The 20,771-nt window shown below is 41.1% G+C and overlaps 1 protein-coding gene across 1 annotated transcript; it reads right to left on the reverse strand.

Annotated features, from left to right (window-relative positions):
• Positions 1 to 405: 405 nt before the first annotated feature.
• Positions 406 to 19,009, reverse strand: LOC102571839 (protein-glutamine gamma-glutamyltransferase 5). The gene is made up of 13 exons (XM_006257887.4): positions 18,910 to 19,009; positions 16,175 to 16,354; positions 15,639 to 15,881; positions 13,600 to 13,718; positions 12,922 to 13,050; positions 12,515 to 12,692; positions 11,517 to 11,649; positions 10,330 to 10,433; positions 9,979 to 10,221; positions 8,742 to 9,068; positions 7,087 to 7,247; positions 6,163 to 6,296; positions 406 to 4,604 (listed from the first exon to the last, which is right to left on the reverse strand). Exons 1-13 carry the CDS (start codon positions 18,914 to 18,916, stop codon positions 3,095 to 3,097), a joined length of 3,468 nt encoding a protein of 1,155 aa, XP_006257949.2. The 5' UTR covers positions 18,917 to 19,009; the 3' UTR covers positions 406 to 3,094.
• Between the last annotated feature and the right edge of the window lie 1,762 nt (positions 19,010 to 20,771).

Genomic DNA, 20,771 nt, shown 5'->3' on the forward strand with positions numbered 1-20,771 from the left:
TCTAGGTCAGTGTTTTTAAATTTGCAATTCACTACCACATGTTCAGGAAGAGCAGTATCCGCTAGTAAGGAGGTCAGGGAAAGAAGTTACAGGATGAAGAAGTTGAGGAGGGCAAAAGGCAAGGGGCCTACCTGACCTCCTTGATTTATTTTCCTAGTGGGAGAGGGACAAATTCAAGACAAATCCCCAATTATTAGATGCTATATCTAGAAAATTATAACAAATGTATAAATTATCCAGGTATAGAATATAATTATTGGGGAGTTGTCTTATAATCAAGGTCATCTTATATTTGAGCAAATATGGTAAATAATGTATTTTTAGTGGAGGGAAAAAGAATACACAGTTCCAAATCTCTCAGCAATGTTCTTTGGAAAGCTCTTAGAAGTACCACACAATTATGGATTTTTTTTTCTTTTTAACCTTGCTTTTTTATTGTCAGTCATGCAAAGAAAATTTCAGTAAAAAATCCAATACAGGCAATTGAAACTTCATTAAAAACAAGTCAGTGAATCATGCCTACCCCATTATAGCACCCAGCAATGACCTCTTTTTCTGGCAAATACAGAATTTCTGTTCCCTTATTATTGCATCCTAGTCCAGTTGTTCTCAATCTGTTCAGAGTCAGGGCACCCCTCCAGTACTTTTTTTTTTTTTTTTAAACGTGGTGGCACCCACAGTAGAGAACTCATCTCAGTGCTTTTCAGCCAGGCGCTATAGCCTCCTCGTAAAACTACCCTGTATGCCTGCTATACAGTCAGCCCAGAAATGGCTGTGGCATGTGTGCATGCTCCTCCTGCACTTGGGCTCTCTGATCAGCCTAAAGCAGGCAGGAGCTGCCTTGTGCTATAGCCCTTTCTGGTCTGCCCCCCAGACTACTCCCAGAAAGAGAAGTATGCAGATGGAACTGTCCCATACCCCTCAGTTTCCAAGAGGAGCATGGGGAGGGGTGGAGGGAGGCTATAATGGGAAGGGCTACAGCCTGAGGCAGGCCCTGCCTACTTTTGCTCATCAGAGCCTAATGCAGCAGGAGTGTATGTGGTGCAGAGCCCTGATGCATGTCACACTACCCCAGTTGAGAACCATTAGACAAAGAATTATTCTACCCTGTTCATACATCTAAGCTAGTTGCATATCTTGTTAGATTCCCAACATATGAGTGAAATCTCCTGAAAACACATGGAGAGTTGGGCTACAGATTGTAATATTGCAAGTAATATATGCTCTAGAATCTACAGCACCAAGAATCCCTAGAAACTCTTTACCACAAAACCTTAGTGGTCTTTCCAAAAAGAAAACTGCAGCTCACAAAGAAATGGGGCACATCTCACACTGAAGAAAAAGAATGAAGGGGACAGAGTGGGAAATGACTGAGCAACACCAATGTTCTCCTAAGATGAAAACACACAAAAAAAATCACACCAAAGTCTGGATATGGGGCAATGGTAATTTGTACCTTGATGTTGGTATGACTTGTATTCCAAAATTTGTGGGAAGAGATGAGTAGTGAAATGATGCAGAAGGATTCAAGTAGCTGTACCATACTACTTACAACCTCCTCAGTTTCTCAGTGTACTGTTTAAGTAAAACAAACAAACAAACAAAAACAAAGGAAAGCATCATATTTCTTTCCTCAGTTCAAGCCTTTTGGTGGAATTGTCTTTACTTGAACTCATTGGCTATGTACAGCCAGTCAAAAAGACCAAGGCTGAATTAATTCAATCTTTGCAGGTTAATCTAAGTTGCATAGATTGAACCAATAAGTAAGTGAACAGACATTCACTTTTGATTCCAGAAATGCAGCCACATGTTTGCAGTGGCCCATGCCAGAAGCCAAGGGGAGCTAGAGCACACTTCCCTGCTCAGCTAGAGCAGACAGCTTGGGCCAAAGCTAACGCCCACACCCTGTGAGGTGGGGCTTGCAGGGGAGGTAAAAGCATCCTTGGAAGCTGGAGGACTAAGAGTTAACTTGAATCTGGAGGGGATCTGTAACAGAAGTTCAATACACTGATTTAACCTAAATCAGTTAAGTCTGATACTACATCCATCCAGGTTTATCTTAAACTGGTTTCAACCATTTTGAAAGCAGTTTATGTGCACTGAACTTCTGTTGTTTGAACCAGTATCTGATCACTTAAACCAGTTTATGCATAATTAATGTTCCTAGCTATTAAGTTCAAGCTCATAAACCTAAAAGCCTATGATACACACTAGAATAGCTCCATTAGTTTGCACAATATAGAAGTCATAAGGTCATTTGTAAAGTCTGAAGTAATTAAATAATTTGTTCGCTGAATACTGCAGCCTTTTTAATTTGACACATCAGATTCTTGACACTGGGACTGGAATACGTCAAGAGTTATGATGCTAAATTATGATAACATGTGAAATAACTCTTTTGATTTCAGTTAACATAAAGCAGGCTTGATTTTAGCCCATGGTTTTATGGTGTAACCACCTTCATTTTCAAAGCCTGATAAGGAAATATAGTAGCATAAAAATAGATATATAGCATAACAAGTCAGGCGTTCAGGGTCCAATGCCTGCTAAGCAAGACCTGTGGGAGGTCATGATTTCTGTCACTAATGTATTATCATATTTTATATCTATTTGAATAATCCTGAGATTGATGCATTTTATGTAAAACAGTGATTTGGCATGAGCAGTATAGCTCAGCAGGACCAACAACTAGGTGAGAAGTGCAAACTGCTAATCAAAGCAAAGGAGGATGAGAGAAAACTGTTCATAAAATATCTTGGACTGAAAGAGCAATTTGATTGACTAATGGAGTCCAAGTTCTGTGACTGTAAAACCCTCTAGCTCCAAGTTGGGAGCTTGCTCATTTTTACCACAGTATCACTTTCCAGTTTGTGCACAATATCAAATGCCCTTCTCTGCTGCTGGAGGTCCTCTGTTTCCTGGCATATTGCAGATGTGTGTATGAATGTCCCAGAACCACACACTTTGTTCTCCCTCAGTGCATGGTATGTCTTGGTGTAAGTACACTTTCCAGTTCAAACAAGCCTTTGTGCAAATCTTGCTTTAGTTGCTTAAGTCTTTGTTGGTCTACCGATGTAGTTGTGTCCATTGTAGCCTAGAGAGTACATTTCCAGGCAGAGCGGGTCAGAGTACCATATGCAGAGCGGGATGCAGAGTGGGACAGAGCACTATATGCAGAACGGGATTTAAAGTGAGGCTGAGTGCCATATGCAGAGCGTAATTTGGAGCTAGATTGAAAGCGAGATGCAGGGGCCGCTCTGGAGACCCATGCAGACTGTGAAGAAAAGCGGGACACTGTACTGCCTAACGGACCCTGGTGAGGGCTGCACACTGAGTGAGACAGAGACCGAGCCACTGGGGAAGAGGCAGAGGCACCCACAAAGCGAGCCATGGGAATGCTTACAGAGCGAGATGTTGTGTTAGATATGGAGCCATGCACTGCACGGGACACTGGCATGCTCAAAGGGTGGGATACTGAGGTGGATGCAAGGCCACATATAGAATGGGACACTGGGGTGCAAATAGGATGAGAGGCTGGAGTAGACATAGCATGGGGCATTGGGGTGCAAATAGGGCGAGAGGCTAGAGTAGACATAGCATGGGGCATTGGGGTGCAAACAGGGCGAGAGGCTGGAGTAGATATAGCATGGGGCATTGGGGTGCAAATAGGGTGAGAGGCTAGAGTAGACATAGCATGGGGCATTGGGATACAAACAGGGCGAGAAGCCGGAGTAGACATAGTGTGGGACACTGGGGTGCAAATAGGGTGAGAGGCTGGAGTAGACACAGCATGGGACACTGGACCATTTAGGGGATGGGATGCTGGAGTGGACATAGAGCTACAGGCAGCATGGGACACTGGGGCATTTAGGAGGTGGGATGCTGCGATGGACACAGAGCCACAAGCAGCATGGGACACCAAGGCACTTGGTGGATGGGAGGCTGAGGTGGGCATAGTGCCAGACACAGTGTGAGAAACAGGGGTGTGAACAGGGTTACTGTTAGCAGAGCCAGCCATGAAGTGTGAGAGCAGAGCAGACATAGCATTGTTTGCTGGGATAGACAGAGAGTAAGGCATTGGGGGCTGGACAGGGTGAGGAATTGGAGCAGAAGCAGAGCCACCAACAACCTGAGCCACTGGGTGGCACATGGGGCTGGATGTTGGGGCAGATACTGAACCACTCACTGAATGAAACATGGGGGCAGTCATGGCAGAAGGCATAGTGTCACATATAATATGGAAGCCAGAATCAGACTGGCGCACAGAATTGCACAGGGGATGTCCCACAGGGAGGTACACATAGTCAAATGTGGGCTGGTTCCCAGAGCCATTCCCAGAGGTGCACATGGGGATGCAGATATAGTCCACATATGCATCCCCATGAGGAAGGGACCCGGAGTCGCACACTGGGAGAGTCCCTGAGTTGCACACAGGGAAGGGCACTGAATTGCACCTCGGATCACACACATCAGCACTGGCATAACCTTTGCAGTAGCCAAACTTGTGACATGCAAAGTTGGCTAGGAGCCGGTGGCAACCATACCTATAGGGTATAAACTCCACTACAGTTCGTGCTTGGTGATTGGAAGCCAAGGTTCCTAAACTGAATGAAGAGACAAAAAAAAAAAAGATTAGTGTTCTCTGTTACATACATAGCCTGTAGGTGTGCTGGATTGAACACAGAACCACTCATGAAGTGACATAACATTATTCAAACAAACAGAGAGCAAGACATTATGGCATGGATAGGATGGGATGCTTGGGCAGACACGGACAAAATGAGATACCTGGCATATGTACACCTGTTATGCCTGTTGACATTGTTATACCTGCTATGTTTCATTAGTTTTAACTTTACTGAGTGCCCCTCTATTCCAAAGTATAATGTTTTACACTGGAGAAGTTTGAAAAACCTGCTACCCTTACTCCAGTCTGACATTCCTTTCTTCCTTCTCATCCAAAAGAAAATCATATGGTGAAAAGCATGATTAATATTTCCTTCGGCCTCAGGATGAAGTGGGGGAAATGAGCAACAAGCTGATAACCTTTTCTTTCAACACCCATAGAAACCCATCTGATCTATGTACCACATACTGTGAAATAACAACACCTTGAACTCTTTACACATATAGCATATTTCCTTCTAATTTAAACTTAATATTCTAATTATGGTCTGTTCAATAACCTAAAGTAGGATCAATAAGCTTTATTAGGTTAAGTTAATATAGTTCAATTAGAGTGTCTCCTAATGGTCTTCTGTCAAGACTAAATAATTCCAGTTGTTCTCAATTTCTCCTCATAATCAAGAATACCAATGGATAGTAACTAGATATTAATCTATTCTAAGATGAAATGGCATTCTGCAAGCACTCAGTGCAGTCCTTCCTTTAAGATGTTGTGGCCTTACAAAACACATTAGTAATCCCCTTCCTTTATCTAGTGTTGAATGAACCGCATGCTAATGAATCTTGGATATATTGACTCTTTTTTCACCTAGGTTTAGAGAGATACTAACTACAAATTCAATGGGCTTATTGTATTCTTTCCATGAATAAAAGCCCTGCTCAAGCTGCAGGGATCCAATTAGCATTTCTGGCAAAGAAAACAGTGCATTTCCCATACAGATTGTACCTTTTAAATTATGTTTTAAGAAAAATAAACCATTAATATTGTCCCCTCTCTATATTCTCTGATCTGTTTTCGCTGCTTTAAAGGACATGCCCTTCAGAGTATCAAAGCAGAGACATGGAATAACTTGCGCCAACTGTTGGCACCCTTGGAAAGTGCCACTCTGATCCCTTTCTTACCCAAACTGGTGCTCTGCTTTGTGCTTCCTGATCTGCGCTCCCTATCTGATCTGCTTTCTGCTACCCTACCTTCTCTCTTACTGTGCTTTCTATCCCCTCCTCAATCTGCCACATGCCACACAGAGAGGCTGCTTGTGCCACTTGTGGCACCTGTGCTCCAGATTGGCCACCCCAGGATTAGAAAAACAAAGTCCTATCAAAGTTGTCCACAACAGTAGCACAGGTGTTATGTCACTCTTTTCCAACATATGCCTGGTTTAACAACTTTCAGGGCTTTTTAGCTATAGCATATTTAAATTTTCCAATGTCAAATTGAGGCTATGAATTTCCCACCTAAAAATCTGTTAAACTTACTCAACAGCCATAGGCTCTTTAAATAAGCCACAGCCTTCCAGGTTCAGTACACAATTCTTCAGATCTTCTTGGAGGGGATTGCAGAAGGAGATTTCTGCAGTACATGGTTCATTCAGCCTAGGTAGACCTAAGAGCTGGTCAAAGACACAGAAACATTCTTAATTTTGTACCTTTTCAGAAATATTGCACTATACTGTATTTTGCCAGTTGGTGAACAAACAAACAAACAATTAATTTTTTTTTTAAAAAGGAAAGGATTTGTATGTAAAAATCCATTCCTGGTTCAGCTATGGTTCAACATTTCTCCAGTAAAAGGGGGGAAATAGTTATTGGATTAAAAATCATACAGGACACTGTTAACCATGAACTCTGCATGCCCCTGGAGGCGGGGGGACGGGGGAGGGCACAGCGAGCTCCCTCAGGCAGTGGCAGCACTGTCAGTGGCAGGAGCATGGCGGCGGCAAGTGGGAAGCTCCCGCATGCAGCTGCAGCGCTGTCGGCAGCGGGGGGGAGGGAGAGTGCCAATAGGCAGATGACAACAACCAGCAGATACCGTTGGCAGCATCAGCAGCAGACAATGGTGATCATGGACTGCCCGCAGATGCCACTGGTGATGTTGGTGGCAAGTGGGAGGGATGGCAAATGGTGACTGCTTGCAGGTGCTGCTGGCAGTATTGGCAGCGCCTTTTCGCAGGGGGTGTACTGCCACACTCAAGGGGTGCATATGCAGCTGTGTGCACCCCCTACATGTCACCAATGCTGTTAACCCTAAAAAAAAGTGCTACAGATTAAGAACTCTTCATCATTGCAGACAGGCAGAGGGGCTGACAGTATATGCACGCACATGTGGCTGTGTATCTTTGAACAATGAGTGTCCCAATGAGTCACTCTATATGAATCAGAACTATTCCTGTAATCCTTTACCTTAATAGCAACAGTAGGCCTGTTGATCACAATGTCTCTTTTCACCATCAGAACTTCTCCTCCACACTCTGGATCAGAGATAGCTACCAACCTCATAATGTCGTGATCACCCAGATGATGTCCATATGGATTATAAGATATATGTAACGGGGTTGTTTTTGCTGTAAAACAAAATTATTTTCATTACAATTGAGTTAATATATCATCCCCCCTCTTCTATTCTGTGCTTGACTGGCAGGAATAAAATGACTTTTTGTCATTGTATGAAAATGTTGTACCTTTGGTAGCAAATATTGATATCCACAGTCACAAATATATAGTGGCCGATTTCATGCATTCAGGGATCTGTAACTATATAATTTTATTCACCAAGACGACTCTCCTTACTTGAAGCCTCTAGGTCAAAGATGGTCATTGGTATCTCCAAATCTTTGAAATTAAAACTTGGTAAGATTTAATTTAAGCTTTAATAGTAGCCACTGTAGTGTGCAAGATTGGGGCACATCATGCCCCTGTTACTGCAACAACAGCTGCTTTTATGCCCCTCCATAAACATACAGCTGCTTCCCTAGTCACTCCCCCACCCTCAGTTACACTGTTGTCTGTAGTTATACCACTGATACAACAGGAAACACCTCCATGTTAAAATCCAAGTAGAAGATTCAAGATAATGAGTTTCTGAATAGTAGAATCACTGAAAATTAAGGTTGGAAGGGACCTTAGAAGGTCATATTATCCAACCCCCTGCTCAAAATAGGGTTGTCCCCAACTAATCATCCCATCCAAGGCTTTGTCTAGGTAGGTCTTAAAAACTTCGAAGGATAGAGATTCCACAACCTGCCTGGGTAACCTATTCCAGTGCTTTACTACCCTCCAAGTGAGAAAGTTCTTCCTAATATTTAACCTAAACTTCCCTTGCTGCAACTTGATACCATTGCTCCTTGTTCTGTTATCTGCTACCACTGAGAACTGTCTAGCACCATCCACTTTGGAACCACCCTTCAAATAGTTGAAGGCTACTATTAAATTTCCATGCAGTCTTCTCTTCTCCACACTAAATAAACCCAGTTCCTTCTGCCTCTCCTCAGAAGTCATGTGTCCCAGCCCCTGCACAATTTTGGCTGCCCTCCTCCAATTTGTCTACATCCTGTCCATAGTAGTGAGCCCAAAACTGGACACAGTACTCTGGATGTGGAATCACCAGTACAGAACAGAGGGGAAGAATCACTTCCCTCAATCTGCTGGCATGCTCTTACTAATGGAGCCTAATATGCCATTAGCCCTCTTTGCAACAAGGGCTCACTGTTGGCTTATAGTCAGCTTATTGTCCACTGTAACCCCATGGTTTTTTTCTGCAGAATGTTAACCAATGTTTCTAAACCTTGTGAATTTAGATCCATCCAACAGAAATAAAAGTCCTACAAGACTCTCAATAGTGTGCAAGTCACACAGTAAACTAGCTGAGTTTTCACTGTAAACAATAAGATAACTCAACTGCCAATATTAAACAATACCAAGCTTTACTAATTTCTTCCCCTAGAGTTTTCAAAAGCCTTTCACAAGGCATGATACTGGGACCAGCCCTGATTACAAGCAACTAAAAAAAAGCATTGACATTGGACCAGCAAAAGCATATTAGCTCTCAAGTTTCTTACCTTCCCTTGGACCCAGGGCAACATTTATATTTTCCTTCCAGAACTGATCCAAAGCACATCCATTTTGTGTCAACACCTGAGTGCATAAGTTGAAATTCAGGTTCTTGGGCTCATTTCGTAAATTTTCAAGCAACCAATGAAGATGGACATCTTGGCCATACATAGGGCAATTAACCATTTTAAACCTCATGCTCACGCCAGCATCACTTAAGAACCGGTTTTGGAGAGCTGCTAAATCTCTATCTATATGACAGTTAGGAGCATTGCAGTATCCAGAGTGAATTCTTCTATAAGCTTTGTAAAATGCCTCTTTGCCTTTCAGAGAACCTGTTGAAAAAGAATAAAGAGATTTAATCTATTAGCAGCTACAGGATCATATCTAGACTGCCTTCCTGCCAAAGCCTTCGCCAAAGAAATAAGCTTGCTGCCCACTTAATCACGTTCTGTGAACATCTATCACCAGCAATTAGGCAGCATATGCTACATAGAAAGGTTGTGAGTGCATAGTCCACTTTTGTGCTCAGACACTTCTGAGACAAATAAACTATGAGTAAACTGGTGTACATGTTCAACACTTCTCTAAGCCATAGAGGCTGCATAATTGCCAGACTTTGTTTACTCTCCCCTGAGTGAGTTAAGATAACAGGTTAAATAGACCCATGGTCTGACCGAATAAATGACAGTTTTTAAGTTATGTAAGAAGGATGTTATGTAAGATGGGCTTCCAGACATCTAAAAAGTAAACATGATCTCTATTCCTCTAGTAGTACTACGGATCATGTGAATTTAGATTATATCTAGAAGCCTCTACAGTGGTGGTTCTCAACCTTTTTGGACTCCAGGCATCCATCGCTAGACTGGAAGCATTCCTCCATTACTTTTGTGAATTGAGTGGGCCCCAATTTCAAAAACTCATTTATAGATTACAGTATTTACCTCCTTACACAGGGGTTGGGGGATCATCCAGGCAGGAACAAGCCTGATCGTGGTGTATCTGCTTAGCTTACTGCTTACTTCCTCATACTTTGTGACACCCTTCAAAGGATCTGGCAGCACCCAGGTCGAAAATCATTGCTCTAGAATCAGACATCTACCCAAAAGCTAGATCAATCTGCAAAAGGTTCATTTTGATTTAGCATGGGGAGTTTTTTTTTTTTTAATCAAATGATGCATTTGTAATTATTGAATATAATCATTTCAAATTTGTGTTAATTCAGTGAAAGTCTTTGATCCATACCAAGTTCATATTTGTATGTTCCAGTGATATCTTCACAATGATCATTGCCAACAGACTTAGTGCTAACACACTGCCCGCAAAGCCATGCATCATAGTAAAGTTTTTCTTTCTTGTCACTGCTTTTGGAAAGCCAACCAATACAGCTTGCATTCAGACGAGAAAATATATGTTGGCCATCATAATCCAAATCCAATTCTCCATCTTTAACACTTCTGATTGAGGTAGGGCCACAGCAAGCTGAACCTAGAATATATAAAGGTAAACATATCATAACATGGCATAACATAAAATGTTCACTATACTACTTCAAGAATACAAGCATGCAGGATACAGGATACAGGCTTCATTCACCTCTTCCAGACTCCATGGGTGTTGGATCCAGACATTGCCAGTTACTACTGCAGAGACCTAGGTCTCTGCGAGTCATCCAGGATTCATTCCAGCAGTGATATGCCCTGTAGGAACACAGAATTGTAAGAGACTTCTTCAATCACTAAGTAAATGTGCCTACTATTGCAGGCATCCTTTTCATATAAACCTTTTCATGTAAATAAATTAAGCTCCATTTAATCTACAGTTAGGTTTTTTACTCCACCCATCTTGCCATGTTGGAAAGTTGCTCAAGAACTGTTCTGTTTTGATGTTTAGAAACTTTCTTCTAATTTTCTAGTTTAAATTTATTCATAGCCAGTTAATATCTATGCATTCTTATGCCAAAAACTGTCTTTACCTCATATAGTTCTTCCCCACTCCTTAGTTTACCTCCATCTTTTATATATCTATACATATATATATCTATACACACACACACACACACACACACACACACACACACATATATATATAAATAAAGAATAAGAATATCCCCTCTTATCTTTCATTTTACTGCACTAAACAAGCCAATCTCTTTTAGCAACTTCTTGTAAAATCTGGCCTCCTTTCCCCTAAACATCCTTATAATCCTTCTCTGTAGATTTTCCCTTCTTTCTTGAAAGTAAAAAATCAGAGACTTTGTCAAGAACTCTTAAGGCCTATACTTTAATACAAGCTAAAATTCTCATCCAACCAGACTAGGAGCATGGATCACAGACACGGTTGTGAGGATACATCTACAGTAGTCTTGGTCAGTGATAAGGATTTTCATAAAACCTACTACCAACCACAATTATCAACCAAGTTATGGAGGGTGGAAGATGATGGCTCAACTCTACGATGGATTTAGCCCTTGTGTTTCATGGCCCAGTTAGTATTTTTAGACTACTCAAAGAGGAATGGCCTTATTTTTTTTCAAAGGAAAAGTGTAAGTAGTTTTGACCTTATGTATGTTTTATGAGTAGATGTTTTTCATGTAGATTCAGCAGTCATGTGGCTGCCATTAGTATATAGTTACTGAATTATTGCAGTAGTCTTGAAATCTGAAGAAATGGACATGCAGAAATGCTGCATTAGGAGGCTAGTATGAGTCCTTCTATCTTCCTTGTACATCTATAACAGCAAACAACAACATAGGGAGCTCTAATGACCTATTTCACACTTACCATAGTTTGTCTTTGCCACACAGGGTTTTGCCAGTAGAGTCAAAAAGTTCATTGACAGCAAGGGGGTTCTCAGCACAGTGTGGAGAACAGAAATTTGTTATGACACGGCTTGGAATTCCCAAACACCTCATCACTACAAGGAAAAAATACTCTAAGAATATTTTCACAAAAGAATCAATTCCCTATAATTAGTTAGTCAAGTTCTTTCCTTCCTATTTTTCCAATAATTCTCAAATCATTTACACACAGAAGGTATATCTGTATGTTACAATATGCATAAGTGTATCATACACAGGGTACAAAAGGAGTCTCACTAAGGGCTGCTTTCAGGTATTTGGGAAACAGTGTAAAGTAATAACAGAGATGATAGCCTTTTTGGTTGTCTCCCTGTTTAGGTTCTGCAACAATGGCATTTTCTAACAAACCAGCCAGAATTTTCTATAATGTTAATGTGAATGCCACTCTATGACAAAATAGTCTCCTTAACCCAAAGCAGATTTAGCTTCAGTAAGTGATCAGTACAGCCTTGCCATTGGCACTTCTCTATGTTGTCTAGCACACTTAAACTCCCATTTCTTCCATTAAATAGGATAACAGTTGATAGTTCATTTCTCTTATTTCTGAGGAAAAGGCATAATCAGGCATTTTGTTCCTATTGCCACCCCTTGTTCCTTTGCATCATCTTCCAAACTTGACCTAGAAGAGTACACTACCACATACAATATTCCAGGCTTGCCCTGGTTTTCTTAAATCACTAGAAGAAATGCTTAGCAAATGCCATGGCTTATAGTACTAATTGGTGTCAAATTTTGGGGGAAAGAGTAGTGATTTTCTTCTTCCTCTGACTAAAGTATGGAAAACTACAGAGATAAAATTAGATCTCATACTAAGCAACTACTTTGCACTGGGAACAAAAAAAAGTCATTTTTTCTGGTAGTATGTAGATCAGATGAGTAACTTGCAATCAGTTTTTGGGAAAGTTTTTCTTGCCTGTGTACCTGTGCACATCACTGATGCAAGAGTGAGACAGTCTCCAAACCTGACTGGCCTACACCTTCCGTTATACCACTGCTGAAGTATGGGGACACTTCCATTCCATGTTAATGGGTTAGTTCCCTTCAGGTAATCATTGTTGTCTGGGAGCTTCATGATGCTGTTACTGTGATGGCCACAAAGCTGGAAAAAATAAAGCAATAATCATGGTTTCATATTTTCTGAGAGCCACAGATGATAAATGCTGCAGTAAGTAACAGAGTCAAGAAAAAGCTAGGTTGGGTTTAAAGTCAAATTCCTCCATGAGTAACTCTTTGTAGTGCGGGGATTTCTTGTGATAAACTCTTCTAAAAAACACAGGTCAGTACTGCTGATGTAGACAAAAGTCAAAGGAAAGTAACCCTTCACTTACCATGTGGTTTACCACCATACTGACATGCACAGGATCATTGCGCCAGCGACAACCTCGTTCAGAGCCTTGGTGGTAATTTGAACCTATATCCAAGACCTTCAGGCAGATATCCAGAATCCCATTTTCAAACTAATTATACAAAGAAAGAGGGTTAGTAAGAGACTTTATGGACTGAAGTAATTGATTTGACACTTATTTTCCTTTAATTCAGTGGGATGCTTGTGGGGAGCTCCCTTCTTTAAGCCCAGTATCTAATACTTTATGTTGCATTTCATATCTGTTGGCATAGAGATTGGATAAGACTTTCCATAATATCAGTAAACATACTTTGCCAATAGAAACATTATCCCTTTTCCTTCAGGGGCCCTGTATCCTTCTCCCCATTTTGCAGAAAATTCTCTGCAACTTTACAGAGCCAAAATAAGTTCATTTGGTTTTCCTTCAAAGTTGAGTCTGCTACAATATAATCCATGTAGAAAGGATTGCTGTAGTCCATGCAAAACGTTAAAACAAGAGCATAATCTGGACTGCTGCACAAAAGTCTTACAAAATTGTGTAGCACACCAAATATTTCTGTAAATCCTGAAATATACCTATACTAGAAAAAGGTCAGAACCAGTCTATTGCCCTCTTGATTGGTTAACAAGTTCACAAGAAGTCCCAGAGCATTGCATTCACCTGTCCAAAGTGCCACGGTCTAGAAGTAATGTGCTTGTGCACTCCCTCGTACAGCATCCCATGTTCATTCAGAACATATTCTTCTCTGTGAGCCTGATTGTCCATATACACAGGGTCATCTACCAAAGAAGCAGCAACAGAGATGTCAGCCTTTTGTTTCTTCCACCCTTACTTTCTTTCTCCATTCTTTCTTACCGAATCTATTTTGTCCTGTCTTTTTAATGTAAACTTGGGCAAAATATTTAAATGAATCATCTCTTTATGTTTTGGGGTGGGGGGGGGGGGAGGGATTGACATTTGAGACAAAGCATTTAATATATTACTATATTTTGAGGCTTGCCTTTTGCCAAATTATATTTTCTTTAAATACAGCTCACCCAACCCTTAAATATTTAGGGTATGAATTTCAGAAGCTCTGAGCACTTCTGCCTTCAACTGACATTTTGATTACTAACTAACTCTGAGATGTACAATAAGCATTAAAATTTGGGCACTCAAATTTATAGACCATTTTTTTAATAGTTGGCATATCAAAATATGCATAAGGTCACTTATATTCAGTAGTAACATGAGGACTCAGAACCCAATCTTCTGACTCCTGTCTAGCACTCACCCTCTGTTCATACTGATTTACTTCACACAGGTCACATCTACATGAGATGCTTAATGCACAGTAACCTAATAACTAGGGCTGTGCGAAGCTTTGGTCACTGATTCAATTTGGTGGAGATTTGGCCCGATTCAGTGGCCGAATCTCTGAATCCAAATCGAATCAAGAGACCCTTTAATCTCTCCAAATCAAATCAGAACCCTCCGAATTGATTTGGAGAGATTCGACAATTCAGACATAGACACAGCTTTATATGTTTTTTTCTGCATACTTCAAGGTACCAGGTGTGGCTCGTGAATGCTGAGATGGTGGGGTGGATGGAGCATCCCACAGGATAATGTGGGGGGGGTGCCCAGCATACTTAGTGGTGGACCCAGAAGTGGATTCGAACCACTTCTGGTCCATTTCTGGGTCCACTGTGGAGCACACAGGGGACTCCCCCCCAACCTGACTTGGTGACTGGTGCCTCCTGGGTCTGGGGGGCACCCAGGGTCCCCCCACAGCCAATTGCCAAGCCGGGGCGGCTCAGGGGGACCTCCCTGTGCACTCAGCAGTGGACCTGGAAGTGGATCAGAAGTACTTCTGATCCACTTCTGGGTTCACTGCCTAGCATGAGGGGGGACCCCCACACTCCTGTGGGATGTTCCATCCACCCCACCATTGCAGCATTCACAAGCCTCATCTGCTACCTCAAGGTATGTAGAAAAAACATTTAAAGCTGTATCTATGGCCGCATCACTAATTCTCTGAATCAGCATCAAATCTTCAGATTCGGATTCGGCCAAATCAAATCGGGACAGTGATCTGAATCAACAAATTGTATCACTGTCCCCCGAGTTGGGCTGAATCCGAATCGAATCGCTGTCCCCCGAGTGGGCTGAATCCGAATCTGAATTGAATATGGCCCGCTTTGCACACCCCTACTAAAAACACTGCACAGTAATGTATCACAGCATGGACAGTGCTAATAGGCTGCTAGCAGTCATCACTAAAAAGGCATTTGCCAGTACTACTGTGCAGTAAATGTAGCTACTGCACTTTTACTTAGGACTTCGTTAAGCAAGTACTAAATTAAATGTGCAGTAACTACTGTACATTAATGAATGTGTAGATGCAGCCAGAGGTATCATAAGGAAGGCACTGGAGAAGTGCGAGAACATTATTGTATAGCACCACTATCAGGCCAAACCAAACAGGCTAAACCAAAATTCTGCCTCAATATCCCTGGATTTTGGAGCATTCAAAATCTAGTTTGGTATTTTTCCCTGGTCTTGCAGAAAGAAAAGAAAATCATGCAAAATCTGAACCTGAATTCTGCAGCTCAAGTTCATCTCTATTGAGTATATATTTTTAACTTCAAATCTTCTCTCCTTTAATCACCAGGTTTTTATGAAGTTTATATTTGCAAACAGTCTACCAGCTTCCTTACCAGCACACCAAGGATTAAAGAGGATGTCAAAGTCTCCAAGGCACCGCTGAAATGAGCGATCACAAGATGTGATGTTCATATTGAGAATGTGGCAGCCAATACAGGCGTCTATTGGTGGAAACACACTGATGTTTATGCATCGTTGCTGATGAGGTTTGTAGCAAGCACTCCAGCAGGTTTGATCTATACATCTGCCCAGAGGAAAGGTACACTTCGTCTCTTTGGATTCACAAGGGCTGAGGCCTTTTCAGGAAAGTCAAATATAAATGTAAATAAAATCAAATAAGCCATAGTCAACAGGCACATATTTTGGGATAAACATCGTTTGCATTTTAAGTGTCATTACTTTTACACTTGATTCTCTTAGTGCTGTTTACAATTGCAGAGAATTGTTGAGGGGAAGATTACAATACTACTTGAGGTGCATATAGAATCTGACTGAGGGAAAATTAATTCATCTATGCATGTGGCAAATGAGAGAATATCACTTATCAATAAGGAATCAGGAAAGAGTCTTTGGAATTTGGGGCGATTACCTGTCTCTACAGTGAATGAGATCTTGTCCACAGAGTCATCCCATTCCCGGTTTTGGAAATGCACATATAAGTCAAAGGCCTGGCCTCTCCTTACTATCTGTCTGTCAGTACCGAAGAAATGGGTGTTATGGCATTTGCAGTTGCGAGGACAATTCAGGTCGACATCCCCCAGCTGAATAACTGCAGGAAAAGTGAGTAAACACAGAGAGAAACCAAACAAGACATGTAACTGAGGACACATTTGGCTGATGTCAAAATACCCTGGGGCAGAAAGAAAAAATGGATACGCTGCCTGGCAACTGATCAAAGCAATATAGGCTTATTCTTAGGAGCTAGCTAAGGAACAGGGTGTGGCAGAGTCTGTGAAAATACTGTGAAACTATTTATTGGGATTAAACCAGGCATTAAGAAGCAGTTTCATTTGAAGTATGCGTCTTCTCTCCCTATTCCATGTCTCACACAAGGAAACGTATCTAATATTTTGGTTTATAAAATTGTGTCAGGAGACCCAGGTTCCATGCTTTTATTTGGTACATAACTGACACCAGGCCAGTACATACCGTTATCACCGCTTTAAAAACGGACTTTGTGATGTAATACCATTTCCAATTCCAATACCAATTTTATTTAAATAATTTTTATTGTTTAAACAATTATTATCGTACTATTCCAAATGGATTTAAACAATTATTTAAAGGTACCTAAGTTACAGTGCAATTAATTCTTTACTCCTGCATGCTAATATTAGTTTAGAGTTAACATTTATACAAATAAATAATAATATATGATGGAAGAGTAAGCAAATGATGTCACTGTAGCTGTACATGACAATGAATTCTTGTAGGGGGACTTTGCTGAATGATAAATTACAGGCAAACAAATCTGTAACTTATCACTATCTAGATCTACATTTACAAAAACGACTAGAAATTTTGCGTGCCTCCATTTGTGAATAATCAATTTGAAACAAAAATTAGGTCTCATTAAGGCAACCCAGGTAAGTCTTTAGGAAGTGAGGCACCCAGAATGTCCTGTCAGTTTTGAATATTACATTTTTTTCCAGTACAAATAAGATGGCAGTTCATTAAAATATGGAGAAGCTGGTGAAAATTAGGGAAAAATATTTAAAGAACTTTGTAAGTTTAAGTCAAAATTTGACAAAATTACCAGCTCTGATGACTTGACTAAAAACTTGAATGATTAGCAAGTCAGACAAGATTATCCAGTCAGACAAGGTCTGTATGTCAGCAGCCTTAGCAGAGTGACTCAATTCCTCAGTCTATGGAGATGGGAATCAGAGTTCCTTTTTAATCGTAAAAATTTGGCCTGATTTTTAAAATTGCTGAGCATTCTCACTTTAACTGAAAACAATGAGAGCTATGACTACTGAACACCTAGTGCCATGGTACCTCCTGTGCCATTTTCCTTGTGAAGTGCTAGCTAAGTTCTGTTTGGTCACACAGATATCCTAATATATGCAGATATTCTGAGTGGTTATGAATACTCCTGCAAATAAGGAAACTGAAATAATTTCTTCCATTTATCCTGGTTGTTTCACTGTACCAAAACCATTACTTTAACCTTGCCTAAACTATCAACTAGACAGCCCTCACCTTAATTTGGTAAAGGGTAAGTCATTCAACTGTTCAGCGCGAGTCAGCTGAGAGACAAAAACAGAGCTCAGTCCCGTTCACACATGGAAGCACTACAAATATTTATTTACTAACATTTCTAAAGGTATCACACATGTTGAATAACCAGGAGGGACAGAATGGAATTCTATGAAAACCTCTATGAAAAAGTCCTATAATGGATGCTTTTATGGGAACTGTCAACCTAAAACCCAAAACATTTCTCAGTAAAAAGGGCCAAAACCATTCTAAACAAGCCCCTAAGCAAATCAGTAACCCAACAGTTAACAGTATCTTCATCTTTTCCCTGGAAGAGATTGTCAACCAAGACAAAAAGTAGAATATTCATACTTAAAGTTCAGCTGAATTCTGCTGAACCGGAGAAAAGAGACCAGTGGAACCCAGATCAGATTTGAATGGCCTACCCACAAACTTCTCAGTGAAATCCCATATGATGGCTCACAAGGCAACAGAGAGACCCGAGTGGCATAGACAGAATATATTTTTAGAGTAGAGCTCTAACAGTTGCTCTCTTACAGAAAAAATAGTTGAGTGCAAATACTAAGAGATAGTCAGCTCTGATACCTCCTAATGTTTTTCTTTGGCCAATGAAAATGTTACCCCTGACATTCCCTGTTCATTTTCTCAACAGTGGGGATTTATCTCTAAAACACCTGGAAATATAGCCTGGAAATATTAAACATTTTTACTTTGGGCTTTGCAGACAGTTTAAAATATCGTTTTCTCTCATATACCTCTCAAAAATTGTTTTACCAACTCCTCTTCATAAGGCCTGTAAGTTTTTTGGAAAGCTTTTGTGGTCTGGTTTTGTTTTGGTTCTTGGTGATTTTCCTTTAGAAAAAAAATTCTCATTTTCAAATTATAAGATTCAAATCCTAGTGAAAGTTATTTTTTTTCTGAAAAAAATCACATTTAAGAGAATTTGAACCATGGAAAATATCTCTTGGCTTGAATTCATGAATCGGGATCAGCAGTAAACATAGAGTTTCCCCAGGTTTTTAACAGATGCATTATGCTGCTTGACTTTCTTTGCCCCTGCTTCCAGTTCTAAATCATGTGGCATTAAAACTCAAGAGCACTCACCTTCCATTTTTCTTGCAAACCAGCCAGTGTCTCAAGCAGGTTAGCACTATTTCAACTTGCGCCTTAGCAAGTTGGACGAGATCCGACAAAATCTGGATGATCTCTGGTTGTCTGCAAACATTAATCTCCTATCCTCTCAGCACTATTTATACTCAGAAACAAAAGGCTGTTACTCATATTACATCAACTAATTATCAGTTTACAAAGAGGCCTCACCCATGTGTCTACTGATGCTTATAAATGTCTCAGAGTAATTTTAAATTCAAATGTTATTAGAGAAAGTTTTACTGTTTATGGGAGGGAGGGATTGTTGTTGTTTACTGAAGCATAGATGTCTCCAGTAAGTTAGGACTCTTTATGTCTCAGGGTTACTTCAAAACCATGATAAATTTAAAAACCTTTGAGCACAGGAAATAATGTAGCAGCATAATTCAGTCAAGCTAAGAAAATTTAGTACCCGTCTTTAACTTACAACAAGGAACAACTGCACTATAATTTCAGTTTTCAGTAGGTCTCCTGGAACATTAGGTATTCCTCATGAAACACATTAAAAAACAAGAATAGCATGCAACATTACTTGCTGAAGTAGTGGTTCAGCGAGTAATATTCCTCAGTTGAGCTTTACTGATCTTAAACCATAATAAAAGTGATACAACTAACTACTTTTAGAGCTGAGCTTAAAAATTATCTGAAAATTACTCCATTCATTCAAAGATACTCTCCATCTCAGTCTCCATCTCCCCATGTCCATGTCATATTTGTAGAGGTTGTGTGACAACGCTGATTTTTCATTTTGGTTTGACTATTGCATCAACCCAAGTCTGATTTTTTCCAAAACATTTAAATATTTCCTTTAGTTTAAAATGAAGTTCTTCATTTATTTTCTAGGTACATTACTACAAACAAAGCAGTCTATTTACAAAAGAATAATCGCATTAACAGAATATGGCAACAGTGATGGTGAAGATGGTGGCCATGGCATTTTCTTCCCCTACCATTAGTTAGAACATTCAGCTGGGATGCTACAGATTGAAGTACATGCTCTCTCTTTTCTTGGGTAAGAGCAGATATTGAAACAGTCTCTCATGAGACCTGACAAGTAGGGCTGTGCAAAGCTTTGGTAGCTGATTAGATTTGGAGGAGATTCAGCCTGATTCGGGGAGTGAATCTCCAAATCTGAATAGAATCGGGAGACCAATTAAATGTTCTGAATCTATTCAAAGCATCTGAATCAATTCAGAAAAGCTCTGGAAAAGATTCAGCCACTTCAGAGATTTGGCCATTGACTCAACAGGCAGCTGACACAGCTGCCTCCAGCTCGTAAGTCCATTGGGGTTGGGAGAGGGAGGACGGAAGGGGCATGAGGGAGGAAGGGATTGGGGCTGGAACAAGCTGCCCAGCTGTGGTGGGGGGTGTGTTACTTGGGGAGGGAGGTCAGTGGGTGGAATGCAGGCAAGGCAGTGCTCAGAACGGGGGCTCTGCCCTGCTGCCATTTGCCCAGCTGAGGTGGCAGGGTGGGATATGGGCACAGCTCACTCCAGGAGGAAGTGGGTAAGTGGCAGCAGGGTATAGCCCCACTCCCAGTGCTGCTGTGCCTGCATTCTGCTCTGGCTGGCAAACAGCGGCAGGGAAGAACCCCCACTCCAAATGCTCGGCAGCACTGAGAGTGGGGGCTATGCCCTGCTGCCACTCAGAGTGAGCCACGCCTGCATTGTGCCCGAGCCCTCCCACACCAGCTGGCAGCAGGGCATAGCCCCTGTGGCTCCCACCACTGGGGCAGAGGCAGGCACAGCCAGAGGAGCTGTGGGAGAAACCCCCATGTCTGCCCTGTCCAGCCCAGCCCAGCCTGCCAGCACTTTAAA

This window comes from Alligator mississippiensis, chromosome 3 (genome assembly GCF_030867095.1).
Source record: "Alligator mississippiensis isolate rAllMis1 chromosome 3, rAllMis1, whole genome shotgun sequence".
Lineage (NCBI taxonomy): Eukaryota > Metazoa > Chordata > Crocodylia > Alligatoridae > Alligator > Alligator mississippiensis.